Below are 17,753 nucleotides of genomic sequence, written 5' to 3'. Positions count from 1 at the left end.
GTTAATTGATTTCCAATAATAAATACATACATACATTTGCATAAAGCAAGCATATTTGTCCACTCCTATGTTGATAAGAGTATTAAACATTTGACAAATCTCTCTTTAAGGTACATTTCGAACAGATACAAAATGTGTGATAAATCGCGATTAATCATGGACAATCATGCAATTAAACGCAATCAAATATTTTAATCAATTGACAGTCCTGATTTGAGTATATTTAATATAATATTTAATTTCACCCACTGGTAACTGGTAATGGAGTACTCTTTTTGCTATTCATACTAAAGTAAGAGATCCCAATGCTTCTTCCACAACTGCATGCCATTAAATTATATAAGTTATGCTTCACTTCATGTTTTACACCTGTCATCCATGATGGAGAATGACTCCCACCCCATGCAGGACACCATCTCAGCACTCGAGAGCTCCTTCAGCGACAGGCTGCTCCATCCAAAGTGTGTGAAGGAGCGCTATCGCAGGTCCTTCCTTCCTGCAGCTGTCAGACTCCACAACCAGCTCTGCTCCCAGTAGACCACTTACACACCAAAAAACTGACAATTACCTGATATTTTCAGGTGGAATTTCATTTTATTCTCACTGTGCAATATCATTTTCCACTTGTGCAATTTTGTTAATAGTCTGTTTATTGTCAATACTGTATATGCTGCTCCTATTTTTACACTTCCTTCTATTTAAATGGATCATATTTTTGTCACACTTTGTTTAGCTCTTTTTTTTTACTGTGTTAGCTGATGCATCTTGTTTTTTGCACTATCCCCTTTGCTGCTGTACACTGCAAATTTCCCCACTGCAGGACTAATAAAGGAATATCTTATCTTATCTTATCTTATCTTATAAGCAGTAAAAAAGTTAATAGTGCAAAGTACAAAGTACAAAAAAAATACCAGATATAAAAATACAAGGAGATGAAGAAAAACTGTTAAATCTGAATATAGATGAGGAGGATGAGGAGGAGGACGAGGAGGAGGATGATGAGGATGAGGGGTATGAGGTGGAGGATGAGGAGGAGGATGATGAGGAGGAGGGAGGGAGGGCGGGGGAAGTGTGTGGAAGGGTATGTGTTGTATATAAGCGTATTTTGAGGAAGATAGATAGATAGATAGATAGACAGTAACTTTATTGATCCCGAGGGAAATTCAAGTTTCCAGCGTCACAGTTTTTGTTTTATGTTGTGGCGTCTGAAAATTTAATGTATGTTTAAATGCTGCTGTCTTGGCCAGGTCTCTCTTGCAAAAGAGATTCTTAATCTCAATGAGTACTACCTGGTTAACCCTCCTGTTGTCCTCCCGTTGACCATGCAACTTTTGTCTTCCTGGGTCAAAATTAACCCGGTCTGGTTTGACTGTTTATAAAGCATACAGTATAAACTATCACCCAATTCTGTGTTACACCTTTTTGGCCAATTTCATTCCTAATTATTAAGTTTTACACTTTTTTTGGGTGGAATTAAGGATAATAAACCTAATTTCCGTGAAATTCTACCCAAAAAAAAGGCATATATTGTGAATTATTTTGACCAAAGTTATTATCAGAGGAACATAATGTTGATGTATTATCACATACTGGTATATGTAAACTTTTAGCCAGAATATTGTTTTGAGTAGGCAACCATCTATGTTATTTATCGGGCAATTAGATTAAAGAAATACATATTTATGATATAATGAAGTTTGAAAACGGGTCAAATTTGACCCGAGGACAACAGGAGGGTTAAATAAAGGTAAAAAAAAAATAAAAAATCATCACAGTTCCATAGTGCAAAACATGTTAGTAAAAAGGCAGTTAAAAAGTTAGTAGTGCAAAGTACAAAAAAATATATCAGAAAAAAAATAAAATAAAAAAATAAAATAAATAAATAAATGAATTTAAATCAAAATAAATGTGGTGAAGGGGTCGGAGGTCAAGTGTGTGGAAGGGTATGTGTTGTATATAAGCGTATTTTGAGGAAGATAGATAGATAGATAGATAGATAGATAGATAGATAGATAGATAGATAGTAACTTTATTGATCCCGAGGGAAATTCAAGTTCCCAGCGTTACAGTTTTTGTTTTATGTTGTGGCGTCTGAAACTTTAATGTATGTTTAAATGCTGCTGTCTTGGCCAGGTCTCTCTTGCAAAAGAGATTCTTAATCTCAATGAGTACTACCTGGTTAAATAAAGGTTAAAAATCATCACAGTTCCATAGTGCAAAACATGTTAGTAAAAAGGCAGTAAAAAAGTTAGTAGTGCAAAGTACAAAAAAATATATCAGAAAAATAAATAAATAAAAATATAAAGTAAAATAAATAAATGAATTTAAATCAAAATAAATGTGGTGAAGGGGTCAGAGGTCAAGTGTGTGGAAGGGTATGTGTTGTATATAAGCGTATTTTGAGGAAGATAGAGAGATAGATAGATAGATAGATAGATAGATAGTAACTTTATTGATCCCGAGGGAAATTCAAGTTTCCAGCGTCACAGTTTTTGTTTTATGTTGTGGCATCTGAAACTTTAATATATGTTTAAATGCTGCTGTTTTGGCCAGGTCTCTCTTGCAAAAGAGATTCTTAATCTCAATGAGTACTACCTGGTTAAATAAAGGTTAAAAAAAATAAAAAATCATCACAGTTCAATGGTGCAAAACATGTTAGTAAAAAGGCAGTAAAAAAGTTAGTAGTGCAAAGTACAAAAAAATATATCAGAAAAAAAAATAAATAAAAATAAATAAAGTAAAATAAATAAATGAATTTAAATAAAAATAAATGTGGTGAAGGGGTCAGAGATCAAGTGTGTGGAAGGGTATGTGTTGTATATAAGCGTATTTTGAGGAAGATGAGGAGGAGGATGCTGAGAAGGGAGGGAGGAGAGGAGAGGAGAGGAGAGGAGAGAGGATGGAGAGAGAGAGTAGGGACCCGGATGCTGATGCTGAGTGAGACGAAGGGAAGGGAAGAGGAGAGAGAAAATATCGATTTACGGCAAGAAAACCGAAGGGAGGATAATACAGGGGGGCCTCTAAACCCTCCTGCGAGATCAGAAGAGACGAGAGGGAATAAGACATAATACATCTGTGTGTGTTTTGGTACCTGCCGGTGAGGGATGAGAGGAGGAGGACACGCCAAGAAGATGCTGTGATCCTTGATGCTACTTGCAGTGATGTAGAGAGAGAGAGGAGGAGAGAGGAGACAGGGAGGGGGACGCTAGAAGGATGCTTGTTTTGCTCGGAGTTTCACCTCGACATATTGCGAGTATGCCGTCCGATAAATCTTTCTGTTTGGCCAGAAACTTCCGGAGATGTCGGTTTTTTTGACAGCGTTTTTTGGTCCAGAGAGCTGAGAGCTACAGCTAGCCTCGCTGCTGTCTGTGTGCTGGCGGCGAGGCTACTACATATATAGCATGTTGTACCTGTAAAAACAGGCCTGACAGAGAGGAGAGAACTGATTCATTCTCACTGCTAACAACCACTAGGACGTGTTTAACGTTTTGTTTGTAGTCTCAACCAGCAAAAAGCAATTAAACTGCGAGAAACACGGTTGTTTTTTTTAAGCTAGCGATCATTTTTCTTATTAAACCGTCATAGTTAACGTCATGACGTCATAGGTAACGTCATACATGTATAGTTATACCAATAAGCTAATGTACAGGTTTGCCTATACTGTTGTCATGTTAATCTTTAGGGTAGTGGTCAGTATTTAACACATAAAAAACAGTAATTTACTGTCATCTCTCTGCTTTAATCTACTGTTTTTTTGTTAAATATCAAGAACAAAAATATTTAACCAGGTTTAGATGTTCATTTGTCATCCAGATGTTGTGCATTTTTTTTTTTTTTACACCCAGTTTGCCTACCTTGTCATGTTTATCTTTAGGGTAGTGGTCAGTATTTAACACATAAAAACAGTAACTTACTGTCATCTCTCTGCTTTAATCTACTGTTTTTTGTTAAATATCAAGAACAAAAATATTTAACCATTAGATGAATAATGTTCATTTATCATCCAGATGTTGTGCTTTTTTTTTTTTTTTTTTTTTACACCCAGTAACTTCAGGGTAGCAGTGTTATCACTGAAATAAAATATCTTCTAAGTTGAGCACCATCACCATCTTGTATCAAACAGTATAACTGTATAAGCTGTATAATAATCACAGTGTTTTCAATAACCACTGTGCGGTAGTAGTAGTTGTAGTAGTAGTAGTAGTATTAGCCTCCAGTAAGAGCAGTATGAGTAAGGAACTGTCTCTAAGTCAGTCAGCTCAATATGTTGGGCCATACCGACTGGAAAAAAACACTTGGGAAGGGACAGACAGGTGAGTACACCAAACTGGATTTTAAACTACTATTTAATGTAGAAATGTATACTGATGATGTCTCTTATTTTTGTCTCTCTCATTGTGTCTTTCAGGACTGGTCAAGCTCGGGGTCCACTGTATTACGGGTCAGAAGGTAGCGATCAAAATAGTCAACAGAGAGAAGCTGTCTGAGTCAGTCCTGATGAAGGTACAGTATGACGCTTGCTGAGGTTGTTGCAGTGACGATAATGCTAATTTAATACATATGTGTGCACAAACTGCTCCACGTTCTCTATATTTAACTCCTGTATTAGTTTATAGATTAACCTCTGTTCTGTTGCTTCAAAACTGACACTGAGTGGCTTGTGTGCTCTGCTTTACTATATCTTCATCTCTTTTCCTATGCGCCTGTCTCTTCTTCTCTCTAACCAGGTTGAGAGGGAGATTGCCATTCTGAAACTGATCGAGCATCCGCATGTGTTGAAGCTGCATGATGTTTACGAGAATAACAAATACCTGTGAGTTTCCCTCTGCATTCAGAAGAGCCTCACTACTAGGCTAAGTGCAGACTGCATGCTATTTTGTTGTTGCTGAATACTGAACTTTGGAGCAGGATGGGTATTAATATTACTCTAAGAACTATATAAATCTGCTCCCATCACTCTAATCCTCACTTTTCCTTCATCTCCTGCAATTATTCTGAAAAGTTTTTGATCTATCTTGAGGAAAAATACACACTGATACAAAACAAGCAGTTGGAGTAGACAGACACAGAACGTTTTAAATCACACTGTTGTCCCCTGTATGTCGGCAGGTACCTGGTGTTGGAGCATGTGTCGGGAGGAGAGCTGTTCGACTACCTGGTGAAGAAGGGCCGGCTGACTCCGAAAGAGGCCAGGAAGTTCTTCAGGCAGATCATCTCTGCTTTGGATTTCTGCCACAGTCATTCCATCTGGTTGGTTTTTGCCGGAGAGCAGTGGCTCTTAAATTAAACTCTTTAAACAATAAAGAATCAATGCCAATTTGACGTGTCATGGCAGAAGCTGCTTTAGTCAGTAACATCAAAAATGTATCTTAATACTGACTTGATGGTTGCAGGCACGAATCATCCGTAAATACATTCTTGAGACAGCGTATCAAGTAATAAATGAGTGTAAAAACTTGTGATTGTATAGCATGAACCAATATTAAAGCCACTTTATCAAACCCTTGCGGTCACAGTTAGGCTGAAATGCCATAATCAGCACTAGAAGACTTATAGTATGTGTTGTATTTGTGCAGTCACAGAGACCTGAAGCCTGAGAATTTGCTCCTGGATGAAAAGAACAACATCCGCATCGCTGACTTTGGCATGGCGTCCCTACAGGTGGGAGACAGTCTGTTAGAGACCAGCTGTGGGTGAGTACCAACTTTGGGAGTGTATTCATAAATAATATGTAAACACATAAAAAAAAAATGGTTATACTTTGTATTTCAGAAACAATGGAAATCTATGCATATTACATAATGTTTTCTTCATGATAAAAAAGTAGTTTGCCACAGAAGCTAAAGACATTTTTACGATTACTAGTATATAGGGCTGCAACTAACGATTATTTTCATTGTCGACTAATCTGTCCATTATTTTCACGATTAATCGATTAGTTGTTTGGTCTAGAAAATGTTAGACAATGGTGAAAAATGTCAATCAGTGTTTCCCAAAGCCCAAGATTACTTCATCAAATGTCTTGTTTTGTCCACAACTCAAAGATATTTAGTTAACTGTCAAAGAGGAGTAAAGAAACCAGAAAATATTCACATTTAAGAAGCTAGAATCAGAGAATTTTTACTTTTTCATTTTTTAAAAAATACTCAAACCCATAATCAAAAAAGTTGGCGATTAATTTAATAGTTGACAGCTAATTGATTAATTGTTGCAGCTCTACTAGTATTACTGCCAATTCTTCCAGAACTGTAAGCATAGTGATGTTGCTTGTAACACATTTCTTTCATTTCAGATCACCACATTATGCTTGCCCCGAAGTTATACGGGTAAGTGTTCCTCAAATGTTGGTACCTGTAATATAAATGAGCAAATGATGTTAATAAATTATTCATTTAGTGGCAAATTCATTGTTACATGAACACAAACACATCACCAAATATAGTCAAGTCAAGTTTTTATGTTTTTAAGAAGGCTCGTTTTGAGGGATTCTTGAAGACGCTCAGCATACAAGAATATTATCCGGTTCTACAAATAAAAAGATGGTTTCAATGTGTTTTGGACTGAGATTGACTAAATGCTGGATTATAATGAATTACAGTGTTTGTTTTGAATGAGATTTCTTGGATAAACTTTAAATGAGCTGAAATTATCTCAATGACATGAATCAATGTGGCTCATTTGTGTTTTCAAATAGTGGAATTCATGTGCATTCTGTCTTTGTCAGGGAGAGAAATATGACGGGCGGAGAGCAGACGTGTGGAGCTGTGGGGTCATCCTCTTTGCTCTACTGGTGGTAAGTCTTTTACTCCTGTCTTCACAATACAGTTTAATCCTTTTGTAAATCCCCCTTCATATGTTTGCAATTCTTACTTACTTCCCCCAGAGTTTATTTTATCACATCTGCTTTTCCTTCCTTCCCTCTCTCCTCTTCTCCTACAGGGTGCGCTGCCCTTTGACCACGACAATTTACGCCAGCTCCTGGAGAAGGTGAAAAGCGGGGTGTTCCACATGCCCCACTTCATCCCCCCGGACTGCCAGTCCCTGCTCAAGGGCATGATTGAGGTCAACCCTGAAAAGAGGCTCACGGTATGAGACGGTGCTCACACACACACACAGAGGGGGGTTTGAATGCTGCAAAACACTTGGAATTGATTCAGGTCTCAGACCGTATCCAGAGATGATCTAGTCAGATTTACACCTGTGTTGAATTGTCCACATTGAATTGGGATTGCCTTTCATTCACACAGTTGCATTTACAGTGTATGATTGCATCATCAGTGTGTTTTAGGTGAAGATATCAGAAATCAGAAGGACACATGCAAATTGCGATTTTAATGTACAATATTCCGAATTGATAGGGTGTCTTGTGCGTGTAAAGAAAGTATCTGGTGGTGTAGCGTTTACACAGCGCAGCTCTGTGGCCATCTGGCTGTTAACAGACTGTAGAAACTAATGGCCCCATCTGCCCTGCCGCCCTTTACAGCTAGAGGCCATCCAGAAACACGCCTGGTATCTGTGAGTATACGTTTCACATACATGACTGTTGAATGAAATACTAATATTTCTAGTGACGCTGCATCATATTTAATCATATACACTATATCTGTGTCATTCATTGTGTGTTACGTGTGTGTGTGTGTGTGTGTGTGTGTGTGTGTGGCTCCCAGGGGTGGTCGTAATGAGCCGTGTCCTGAGCAGCCTCCTCCCAGGCGAGTGTGCGTGAGGCGAATCCTGTCCCTGACTGAGCTGGACCCAGATGTGTTGGACAGCATGCACTCTCTGGGTTGTTTCCGAGACCGAGGCAAGCTCACACGTGATCTGCAATGTGAAGAGTAAGTGTTTTTTCAACTCTTATTATGATTGTTTCACAGTGTACGCCGAGTGACCAGGAAAATAGAAACACTTCAACATAATGCAATGCAATAGCCATGTAAGAAACCCGCTACTGCCTTACTTAAAACGGGCATTTATCAGGATATGGTATGGTGTGATTTGAAAACTGTAGTACAACAATTAAATATTATATGTTGCACACATGTAGTATTTATTACAGGACGGTTGTGTTGGACTGTGTACAGGAGTTACTACTCATCTTTATGAGTACTTAATGAGTTTCAGCATCTGATTTTTAATGACCCCTGTGTGTTGTGGACAGACATTTTGAGTGCTGTCTGAAAGCGGAGAGGGGATATGGTTTCCTCTCCCATCACGCCATGTGAAACTCCTGTTCTGAGTCAGGTTGACTGACTCACCAGCAGGGTTAAAGCATGCAAGATGGCGGATAGACTGAAGCTGAGTGGATCAGGCCTCACAAATATCAAAGTCACGGTGCAGTCAGTCACAACAAAGTCATATCGAGGGCTTCAAATGATGCGCACGTTTGTGCTCCAGAAAGCGTTTGTTGTTATGACGTATTCGGTCGAGGACTGCAGCCTTTGGAGGATCCAGCCCCTGAACATACCTTAGTATAGGAAACATAGTATGAGGAGTAAGTATGTGGCCACATGTTTGGGCGCCCTGGTGACAATTCTGTCCAGTCTGTTCCAGTAAATATATGTTTTCTTTCATTCTTTCCAAATTTTAACATCTCATCCGACGAGTGCCTTTCTCTCTCACTCTGTTTCTCTCAGAGAAAACCAGGAGAAGATGATCTATTACCTGCTGCTGGACAGGAAAGAGCGCTACCCCAGCTATGAGGACGAGGACTTGCCTCCGCGCAATGACGTAGGTCAGTCATTAGGGGGCAGGAGGGATCCACTCAAGGGAGGGAGCTGCTTTTCTCAGCCTCAGTTCCCGGGAAGCATTTGTACCACAGTCTGTGAATACACAGGTACTCATTACCCCTGCCAATGAATTTGGGATTCTTTGAGATCATGTTCTAAACGTTATTACATTTTGGATGACATATTTAGCCATTAGCCTTATGAATCATATACTGTGTGCAATAAAACATGAGCAATGTGGAAGATAGACAGAAATTTGTGTCCAAGCCTCAGCAATAAGTCATAATTGTCTTTATGATATTCAGACTTTGCAGGACATCTGCAAGATTTTCTCTATGGGACAACACTGGGAGAAGGCAGCTATTCTGTGTGCAAATAAAGCAACGTTTGTCACAGTCACAGATGGTGCAGTGAGCCAAAGGCCTGTGGATATTCAACATAATCATACTTTTTTAGTACTGCAAAAGACAAAATAAATGCATTGCGAGAGAGTAGCAACAGGGAGCGGTACGATGAAGATGCAGCAACATCTCTTACTGACAGGGAGCAATAGGGTTCATTAGAAATGTGTTTTTTATTTTGAGAAACACTTTAACAATACCACCTCCAGGGAAAGAAACAAACTGAGAGTGGTCTTATTTCTTTATGACAGTTGCACAACATATCATGTAATTATTAAAAAACTACAGCCTCAACACAAGCTTTAAACTGCTAATTGATGTCGGTAAATCCTGTCATAACTGTAGCAGACCCTCCTCGAAAGCGTGTTGACTCTCCTATGCTGACGCGCCACGGCCGCTGTCGCCCCGAGAGGAAAAGCCTGGAGGTTCTGAGTGTTACTGAACAGGGGTCTCCTACCCCGCCTCGCAGGGCCCTGGACACAGCTGCACACAGCCAGAGGTAAAATTTATTATGCTTACACGTATACAGTACACACACGTTAAATGTTGCATAATAAGAAACAGAGCACAGAGTTTCTTGGTGGTTATACTCTTTGTCTTTGTTGACGATCTTTTGACCTCTGGTCTCTTTGTCAGGTCTCGCTCAGTCAGTGGAGCGTCAACTGGCCTCTCCTCCAGCCCTCTCAGCAGTCCCAGGGTAAGGGCCTGTTGGCCAACTTTTAACAAACTGTTGCTGCTTTGATTACCTGCACTATCTCTGAACATGATGCATTGCAAGCATGCATTATAAAATATTGAATTTCCAACATTAATTTGTATTATTTAACTCCCCCCTGTAACCTAGTACAGTTAAAGGATGGGCTCACAATTTTTTTGAGTCCGTCTTAAGACAATAGTCAGGCCATTGAAAGATCCCTTCCTAATGCTCAGTTCCCACGACACAAGTTTAGCCCCGATGTTCCACTCGCCAACAGTTTTTGGAGCTCCCAGACAAAAGCCCCAAATCAGAGGCAAATCGACGTTGGCCCGGCGCTCGCAAATCAGCGCTCGAGCAATACGTTTGAACTGTTCAAAACATATTCCAGATATCTAGCATGCTAAATATCTCGACCTGTTGGGGAGCTACAACCAATGAGAGTGCAAGACACGGGTTGAAGGGAAACCTGGCAGAGGGTTTGCCTGTAACAACAGAAACTTCACTGTATGTGTAATGCATTTTCAACACGTACCAATGTTGTCGTTGCACCTAGAGGAAACAGTCTATAAATAGTGAAGACGTGGAAACAGGCTATTTTATGAACACCTGTGCCAATGACAATATCAACAAGCATGACTACGCACATAGTATTTACCGTGTCACTTCTCGCGTGTGTTTTCGTGACAAAACATAGTTTGGAGACCAGACATACTCATCAGGGATTCCTCCTGGTGAAAGATCTTGTAGTGTGTGACCCTCTGTCGTTGGTCAGTCATGTAGTGTGAAAACCACAATGGCTTGAAGACTCCTGATAACAAGACAGCAAGTGTGAACAGTGCAGCGATCTGACGACTTTGAAAATCATCAAATGAAACACTGTCCAGGAAGCCTCGTATTAGCTTAAGATAAACTTTAGAAAGCATACTTACACAGAACAACTGTGGATTTTGTCCCCCGTCACTTACATTGGAAGCACATCTCTTTATAGCCAGTGTGAACAGGAGGAATGATTACAGCAAGCAAAATCTGTTTCAATGTTTACATGGGCACCTGACTATTGTTTTAGGATAGACTTGAACAATTGTGAACCTATCCTTTAAAGCCTCAATCTTCTATTTATGTGATCAACATGGTTAGCATTTCCATTGCGCCCTAGAGTGTACTTTGTGCTCATATTGAGGTATATCCTGATGATTAGATGATAACAGTACTGTTAACCACCAATTTCAGTTTTAGTATTTTAGGCTGGGACTGGGTAATAATTCAGTATTATTAGTTGTTATCGCTTCATTACTTTGTGACAATATTTCCATATCAACATATTGTGGTTCACATGGCTAAATGACAGATAACTTCAATTGTATCTGTATAATATTTAGATTTTTTTTTTTACCATAAAAACCATTACACTTAATTGTATGAATTTGTGTTTAGCTTTTTACATGTAATTTTGGATGTTTTACTAATTACATTGTAAACCATCAATATCGGTATGCTGTGATTACTTTCGCGACTTTTTGTGCCGACATTAAACCGCTTTAAAACATTTAACCACACTTCACAACCCCTTAAAATATCCATTTATCAAACTCCCTGGTCATTCTTACACATCATCACAACACCAGTTCCTCAGATTAAATCTCACCCAGCAGGAGGTTTGTGTGGCGTTTTTTTCTTCTGTCTTCATGTCACTTCTCTTCCTCACCATGCATGAACTAGTTGTATGCACAAGAATATAACATAGAAGCTTTAAATTAGATGATTTATGTTGGTTTATGGGATAATTTCAGTTCATAGATGTTAAATAAATCACTGAAGAGTAACACCTTCACTGCCGCTGTCCTTTGTCACTGCATTTTTAACCCTGTCACTACCACAACTGTCACTAGACCTTCACTCACATAAGATAGGAATGGCACAAAAAGACTAAAGGGCCCAAATGAAAGCTTTTATAATCAGTCATAGTCAGGTAGCATTGCATTTGACACTTTCACTACTCACAAGATTGCACTCTTTTGTCATGAAGCATGATATTCATTTCCATCCTTTCTCCATGTTCCATCCCCTCTCTTTCTTGTTATCCATCCCTCCCACCCCCACAAATCCACTCCCCAGTCCTATCAAAGCCCCGTCTTCACTTTCAGCCAATCAGACGTCACCTCTGCCACCGCCACCCCCCTCTCAAAGGAGCCCAAACAGGGAAACGCCACCACTCCTCGCTCAGCACGGGCTCATGACAAGCTCAAAGCTCCCCCCAACCCAAAGACCCAGACCCTGCCCACCAAGGGACCGGCAGACCGACCCCATCTGCAGCCCATCAAGTCCCTGCCTCTGCACAACCCATCCTCCCGCTCACCCTCCCCCTCTCCGCTACTGTCACCCATCCCTCGTTTCTTCTTCCCGTCGTCCTCTGTCCTTAAGTCAGTGACTAAGAGCTTCTACCCAAACTCTGCCCACTCTGTGCCGCAGGTAACCCCCCAAGGCTCTCCGTTGCCCACACCCTTGGGCACCCCTGTCCACCACCCTCACCACCCTTCCTCCACCCCGCCCTCCTCTTCCTCGTCCTCATCCTCCTCGCGGGCGGAGGGAGGGGGAGGGGTGGGCTCGCTGTCACTGACGCCGCCCTCCAGCCCAGGAGGGGGAAGCGGCATGGCGGCAAGCAGCTCGGCCCACTGGAGGACTCGCCTCAATTCTTTCAAGAACAACCTGCTGGGCTCGCCGCGTTTCCATCGCCGCAAGCTGCAAGGTGAGTTTTGTATGTTTCGATGTTATGCGGGTGTCGTGTCTTTACAGATGCCCCAGTATCTGCACAGGTTTCCTCCGTTCTACCACTGGTAAACATTACTTTTCTGTTTCAGCATACTGTATTCCAGACTTCTATAATGGAAATGGATTATATCTCAATTCTTTTTTCCCCTCTAGCTTCCAGCTAAAGATCTAATATTATACTCAAATGTTCATTTTAATAGCGAGTTGTCTCTTTCAGTTCCCACATCAGAAGACATGTCCAGTCTAACACCAGAATCCAGCCCTGAGTAAGTCACACTCCTTGAGATAATTGCTGAGGTGTTTCCACTCTATAAAGCTGTGTGTTTGTGCTCTCGGATGTTTTCTGTGGCTCTGTGTTTTTCCTCCTACTGTATATTTTTTTGTCTGGCTACCAGGCTGGCTAAGAAGTCGTGGTTCGGGAACTTCATCGGCTTGGAGAAGGAGGAGCAGATCTTTGTGGTGATCAGAGACAAACCTCTGAGTTCTGTCAAAGCCGACATTGTCCACGCCTTCCTGTCTGTGAGTATCTGACGTGGTCTGTCTCTCACGCCTCTCACTGTCGTTTGTAGAAAGCATGGCTCTCACTGGCAAAGCTGTAAGGACTTCACTCACACTCTCATACTGTACGCACTTCATTTCTTTCATTATTTTCTCTTTTATTTCGTTCTCGCTCACTCGTGGCACGTTGATGGATCACTTTTGCTTTCACCAATGGCTCACTCTGTCTCTCTTCTCCTCACCCTCACCCTTTGTCTCCCTATACTCACGTTGGCCCCCGTACCTCTCCCGCCTCGTAAGTCTGTCGGTCTCTCTGCTTCTTCTCTGTCTCCCCACCAAACAGATCCCATCGCTCAGTCACAGCGTTCTCTCTCAGACCAGCTTTCGGGCCGAATACAAGTCCTCCGGCGGCCCCTCCGTCTTCCAGAAGCCCGTCAAGTTCCAGGTGGACATTGCTTTCTCCGAAGGCGAGAGGGAGCGAGACAGGGAGAGGACCGAGAGGGAGGGCAGGAGGGAGACGGGAATCTACAGCGTGACGTTCACCCTCATTTCAGGCAAGTGGAGCGGACATTTAACCCTTTCAATTGAGTACTTGTATAGACATTGGGCAGTGATGCAGCTGAGAAGTTAGTGGCCTATTTGACCAAATTGTTGAAAAATATCCTTAAACACACCAAAATATGATCTGAAAATGGTATAGTTATTGTTTTGGTACCTAAACTCAACCATCATATTGTGTCTCCAGGTCCGAGTCGCAGGTTCAGACGAGTGGTGGAAACGATTCAAGCCCAGCTTCTAAGCTCCCATGATCAACCCATGGCGCAAGCCCTATCTGGTGAGACTGCTTATACACACTTGGGCACCCACCAGAGTAACAAGATTAACATTTTTAACCTCTGACTTTATTCTTCTAGGTACGCGCAGGAGCAGTCTTATTTAACAATGAGACAATTTTCCGTTTTATGTGGGCTTTTTTTGCGTATTTGTTTTGAAATATCTTTTAATTTCATGTTCCTAACCACATGACCAATACTTCTTCTTACAGAAGAGGATGATGCTGTTTTCAGCATTGACTCTCCAAAACCAACCATCTGTTATGAGCTTTCTGACTATATTTAAGCTTTTGTTCTTTTTAAAAAAAAATATATTTCACACAGTGGTTTGTGTGGAATCAGCATTAACTTCCATTGCTGTCTGCTTAATGTTCTTTAATGCAGGCTAAGGACTTAGTTTCTGTTCAAACAATACTCTTGTTTACCTTGAAAGGTCATAGGCTCCCATCACCTGCAGTGGCCGAAGCAGAGGGAGAACGGTATTTTCCGCCTTTGACTATTTTGCAGTTGAACAACTGACTTCCAGGCTCAAACAGTGGGCAACTCTGGGGTCTGAAAAATGAAGCAAATGCTGAAGTGCCTTAAATTTGCATTCTTTCTAATAGCCAGCAGGGGGCGACTCCTCTGGTTGCAAAAAGAAGTCTGATTGTATAGAAGACTATGAGAAAATGAGCCTACTTCTCACTTGATTTATCACCTCAGGAAACATTGTAAACATGAGTTTATGGTCTCAATCTCTAGTTTCAAATCTTCTTCAATACAGCATGATGTTCATTTAGTAAATTATGGTCCCATTTAGAGTCAAATAGACCATAAAGCAGGGTATGCTTTAGGGCATGGCTACCTTGTGATTGACAGGTTGCTATCACGGTGTTGTCTGAACTGGGAGTTGTCTGTGTTTTTGTTTTAGAACTTTAACCCTTTCACGGTGTGTTTTCAGTTCATGAAAGATAATTGTAACATTTTGTTCGCCTAAAAATGTCTTATTCAGCGTTCGGTTGTACTTAGCTCACTTTTGGCTGCAAAAAAACAAAATGCCGAACTCAAGGCTTCAAAAAGGCAGACCACAAACCAATGACGTCACAGTGACTACGTCCACTTCTTATATACAGTCTATGGGCTCGTCCTCCACTTTTTTAATCACACCTACATTTCATTCATTTCTGGTCCGGACCCGTAGATACTGTCGCATGTATACGTCGAGAGTGACTTTCCTGTTCTCCTCTCCTGATCCCTTCCCAGATGAGAAGAACGGCCGGCCTCACGGGACCCCCACCCGACAAAACTCGAGGCGTTCCGAGGGTGGGGGCGACAGGTGCGAGTGGGGCGACCGGGCAGACGGTGGAGGCATAGGCGGAAGCGGGGGAGTCCTGCAGCGCAGAGGCTCGGCAAAAGAGAGAACCCGACTGCTGTCCTCCAACGGAACCCAATCCCAACCGTAGGATAGAAAGCGAGACCACGCAGCGGGATGCCTGAACTACACCGGAAAGAAAACAGTGTAACTTCATCTCCAAGTATCCCTGCAAGCCATGAGCTACTCCTATTCTTCCTTGACAAAGTTATTGAAGGTGCTTGACCTTAGCAAGGATTGAGCCTTTTCCCCCTCGTCATGCTTTTTTTTCCCGTCATTCTTTTGATCTTCTAGATCACCAGGATTCCTACCCTTAAATGAGAACCAAGTGTTAAGGAATCACCCTTTAATGAAAAAAATATAACATGTGAATGAGCAGTTTTGGTACCCATCATAGATACAGCTTCACAGATCAAACTAGGAATTTTGAAGTGCTAATGTGCATGCCAGTTAGCAAATCAGCCTGCTAAAGGATGCTGAAATGATCAGATAGGCTAGTCTACCATATCATTGTAATACAGTACCTGACACCAAAAAGAAACTTATGACGGTTCTCAAGATTACTCTTAAAATTAACCAGTGCGCTCATGTCATTATCAAGCAAACATGGAATTACCAGTCCACACTGAAAGAAATATAGATGTATCTCAGCAGATGAACCCTAAGAGTTAGCAACCTGCTCCCACTTCAGTGAGCTGATTTTCTGAGGAGAAACTACATCCTGGAATTCCAGCAGTGTCTTCTCCTGAGGTAAAGAAAACCAACAAAGTAAGCTAAGTAAGTGAATGTGAAAAAAAAATATTTTTTTATTTATTTATTGTTTACATATTTCTTTTTGAGGATGTCAGTAGCACAGTGATGGCAGTAAAGACGGGGACTGAAAACACTCGGTGTCGGAGAGGGGAAGCTGACCAGTTGCTTTTTAGAAAGTTAAATGTTTTGATTCTTTTGTATTTTCTTTTTACTCAGAGACAATATGAAACAATGCACCTAAGATTTTCGCGTTGGACCCCTGTTGCTCTGAAGAAAAGTATTTTTTGAGTTGAACAGAAATATGAACATTACTATATGAAAAAAAAAAAAAGAACACTATGCGTGAATAGTTCCATGAACCTCATCACAGCTGTTTGTGCCCAGATTGAATGAGAAGAGCATTCCCGTCCTGTGTGGATCAAACAGAAGCCACCTTTTCTTGTCGAGCTTGTCTCCTATCGCCATAGTATTCATGTACTGACTCAGAACAAAATAAAACAACAAAAAAAAGGAAATTTATCAATGGACATTTTCATAATGCCGGACTTAAAAAGGCTTGCGATGTCACTTCCTTGTTGAACAGGACTTCAAAATGGGAAGCAAGCAAAGAGTCTCCTAACCCAAACGCTCCTCACTTCAGTGTTCACCAACAAGCCAAGTAGTCCATCACCGCGCCCACGCTCATCACCAGAGAGTCGCACCATTCTGCAAGCAGACGTAGCAGCTCGGACAGTCATGTATTACTCCAGCACTCTTATCAGACTAGTCGATGTTTTTCACCAGTCTTCCATACGGCACAATATGCAACAAAAGTGCAGAATGTTTTCAGAGAGATACACAGTGCTACAGTTCTGTTGATTTAAATGGCATTTTTTTTTTGGTTGTTGTTTTTTTATATTTGTCCACTTTCCTTGCCATCTATTTATTTATATTTATTTATTTATTTATGTGGTTGTTTGTGTCATGGTATTTGTTTACAAACTAGATTTTATGCCAACAAAAATATATCATAAGCTAATTCAAGAAACCTGTTCTATTTAAGTTCTCATTATCACTCTGTTTTTGAGCGCTTCTTTCCAAGAAGACTTCGATAGCAGTGCAGTTACTTACTACATCTTTGTTTATATCTCTTTTATTGCGCTTATCTCTGGTACCGTGTGTGTGTGTGAAATGGGTGGATGGTGGCTGAGTGAGCGTGAAAACTTGCATTTTGAGCTGATCACGTGCAGAGATTTCGACTGACCCAGGAATATTACATTAACCAACATAGCCAAACCCCTAACAGGCACATACTTTCTCTCTCACACACATTAAATGCTTGCTAATTCACTTCATCTCTTGGTTTTATGCCTCGTCCCTTTTGACCTGTCCGTCTGCCTCTTCACCTGTTGTGTAGCCATCATCACAAGAGAAACTGTACAGAGTTGTTTGCCTCACTTGTCCGTACACACTCTTTGATTGCTCACCATCACCAGTTTCATCACGTCACCTTCACTCTCATTGACCCAACTCTGGCTAAGATTGTAAACTATTCTCCATTCATAAGGGTCAGTAGAATAAGGTGTTTAAAAAAAAAAGAAATGTCTGTATCATAATTTAAATATAAAAAGTGCACTATTATAACTATTGCCTGTGATAAAAAGAACAATTATGATTGAATTGATGGTCAAAATAAAGAGAGATCCACCTTATTGTTATGGTTACAATAATAAACCCTAAATTCATGTG

At 40.8% G+C, this 17,753-nt stretch overlaps 1 protein-coding gene and 1 long non-coding RNA gene across 2 annotated transcripts in view; one reads left to right on the top strand and one right to left on the bottom strand.

Moving 5' to 3' along the window:
• LOC119479643 overlaps positions 1-3,228 on the bottom strand; it is a 6,082-nt gene extending 2,854 nt beyond the window's left edge. The window contains exon 1 of the long non-coding RNA XR_005204730.1: positions 3,092-3,228. This is a non-coding gene — a long non-coding RNA (uncharacterized LOC119479643). The remainder of the gene's footprint in view (positions 1-3,091) is intronic.
• Positions 2,697-17,753, top strand: brsk1a (BR serine/threonine kinase 1a). Its single transcript, XM_037755451.1, is given in 20 exon segments — positions 2,697-4,287; positions 4,289-4,313; positions 4,409-4,503; positions 4,728-4,813; positions 5,110-5,250; positions 5,577-5,693; positions 6,293-6,326; positions 6,725-6,793; positions 6,940-7,086; positions 7,484-7,515; positions 7,668-7,832; positions 8,631-8,830; positions 9,470-9,623; positions 9,761-9,821; positions 12,291-12,567; positions 12,808-12,856; positions 12,986-13,109; positions 13,432-13,642; positions 13,834-13,923; positions 15,152-17,753. Coding segments are annotated over 20 exon segments (2,349 nt in total). The 5' UTR covers positions 2,697-4,227; the 3' UTR covers positions 15,364-17,753.

Source organism: Sebastes umbrosus, chromosome 20, assembly GCF_015220745.1.
Source record: "Sebastes umbrosus isolate fSebUmb1 chromosome 20, fSebUmb1.pri, whole genome shotgun sequence".
NCBI lineage: Eukaryota > Metazoa > Chordata > Actinopteri > Perciformes > Sebastidae > Sebastes > Sebastes umbrosus.
Note: the sequence above shows the minus strand (reverse complement) of the source record. Positions and strands in the feature narration are given on the sequence as shown.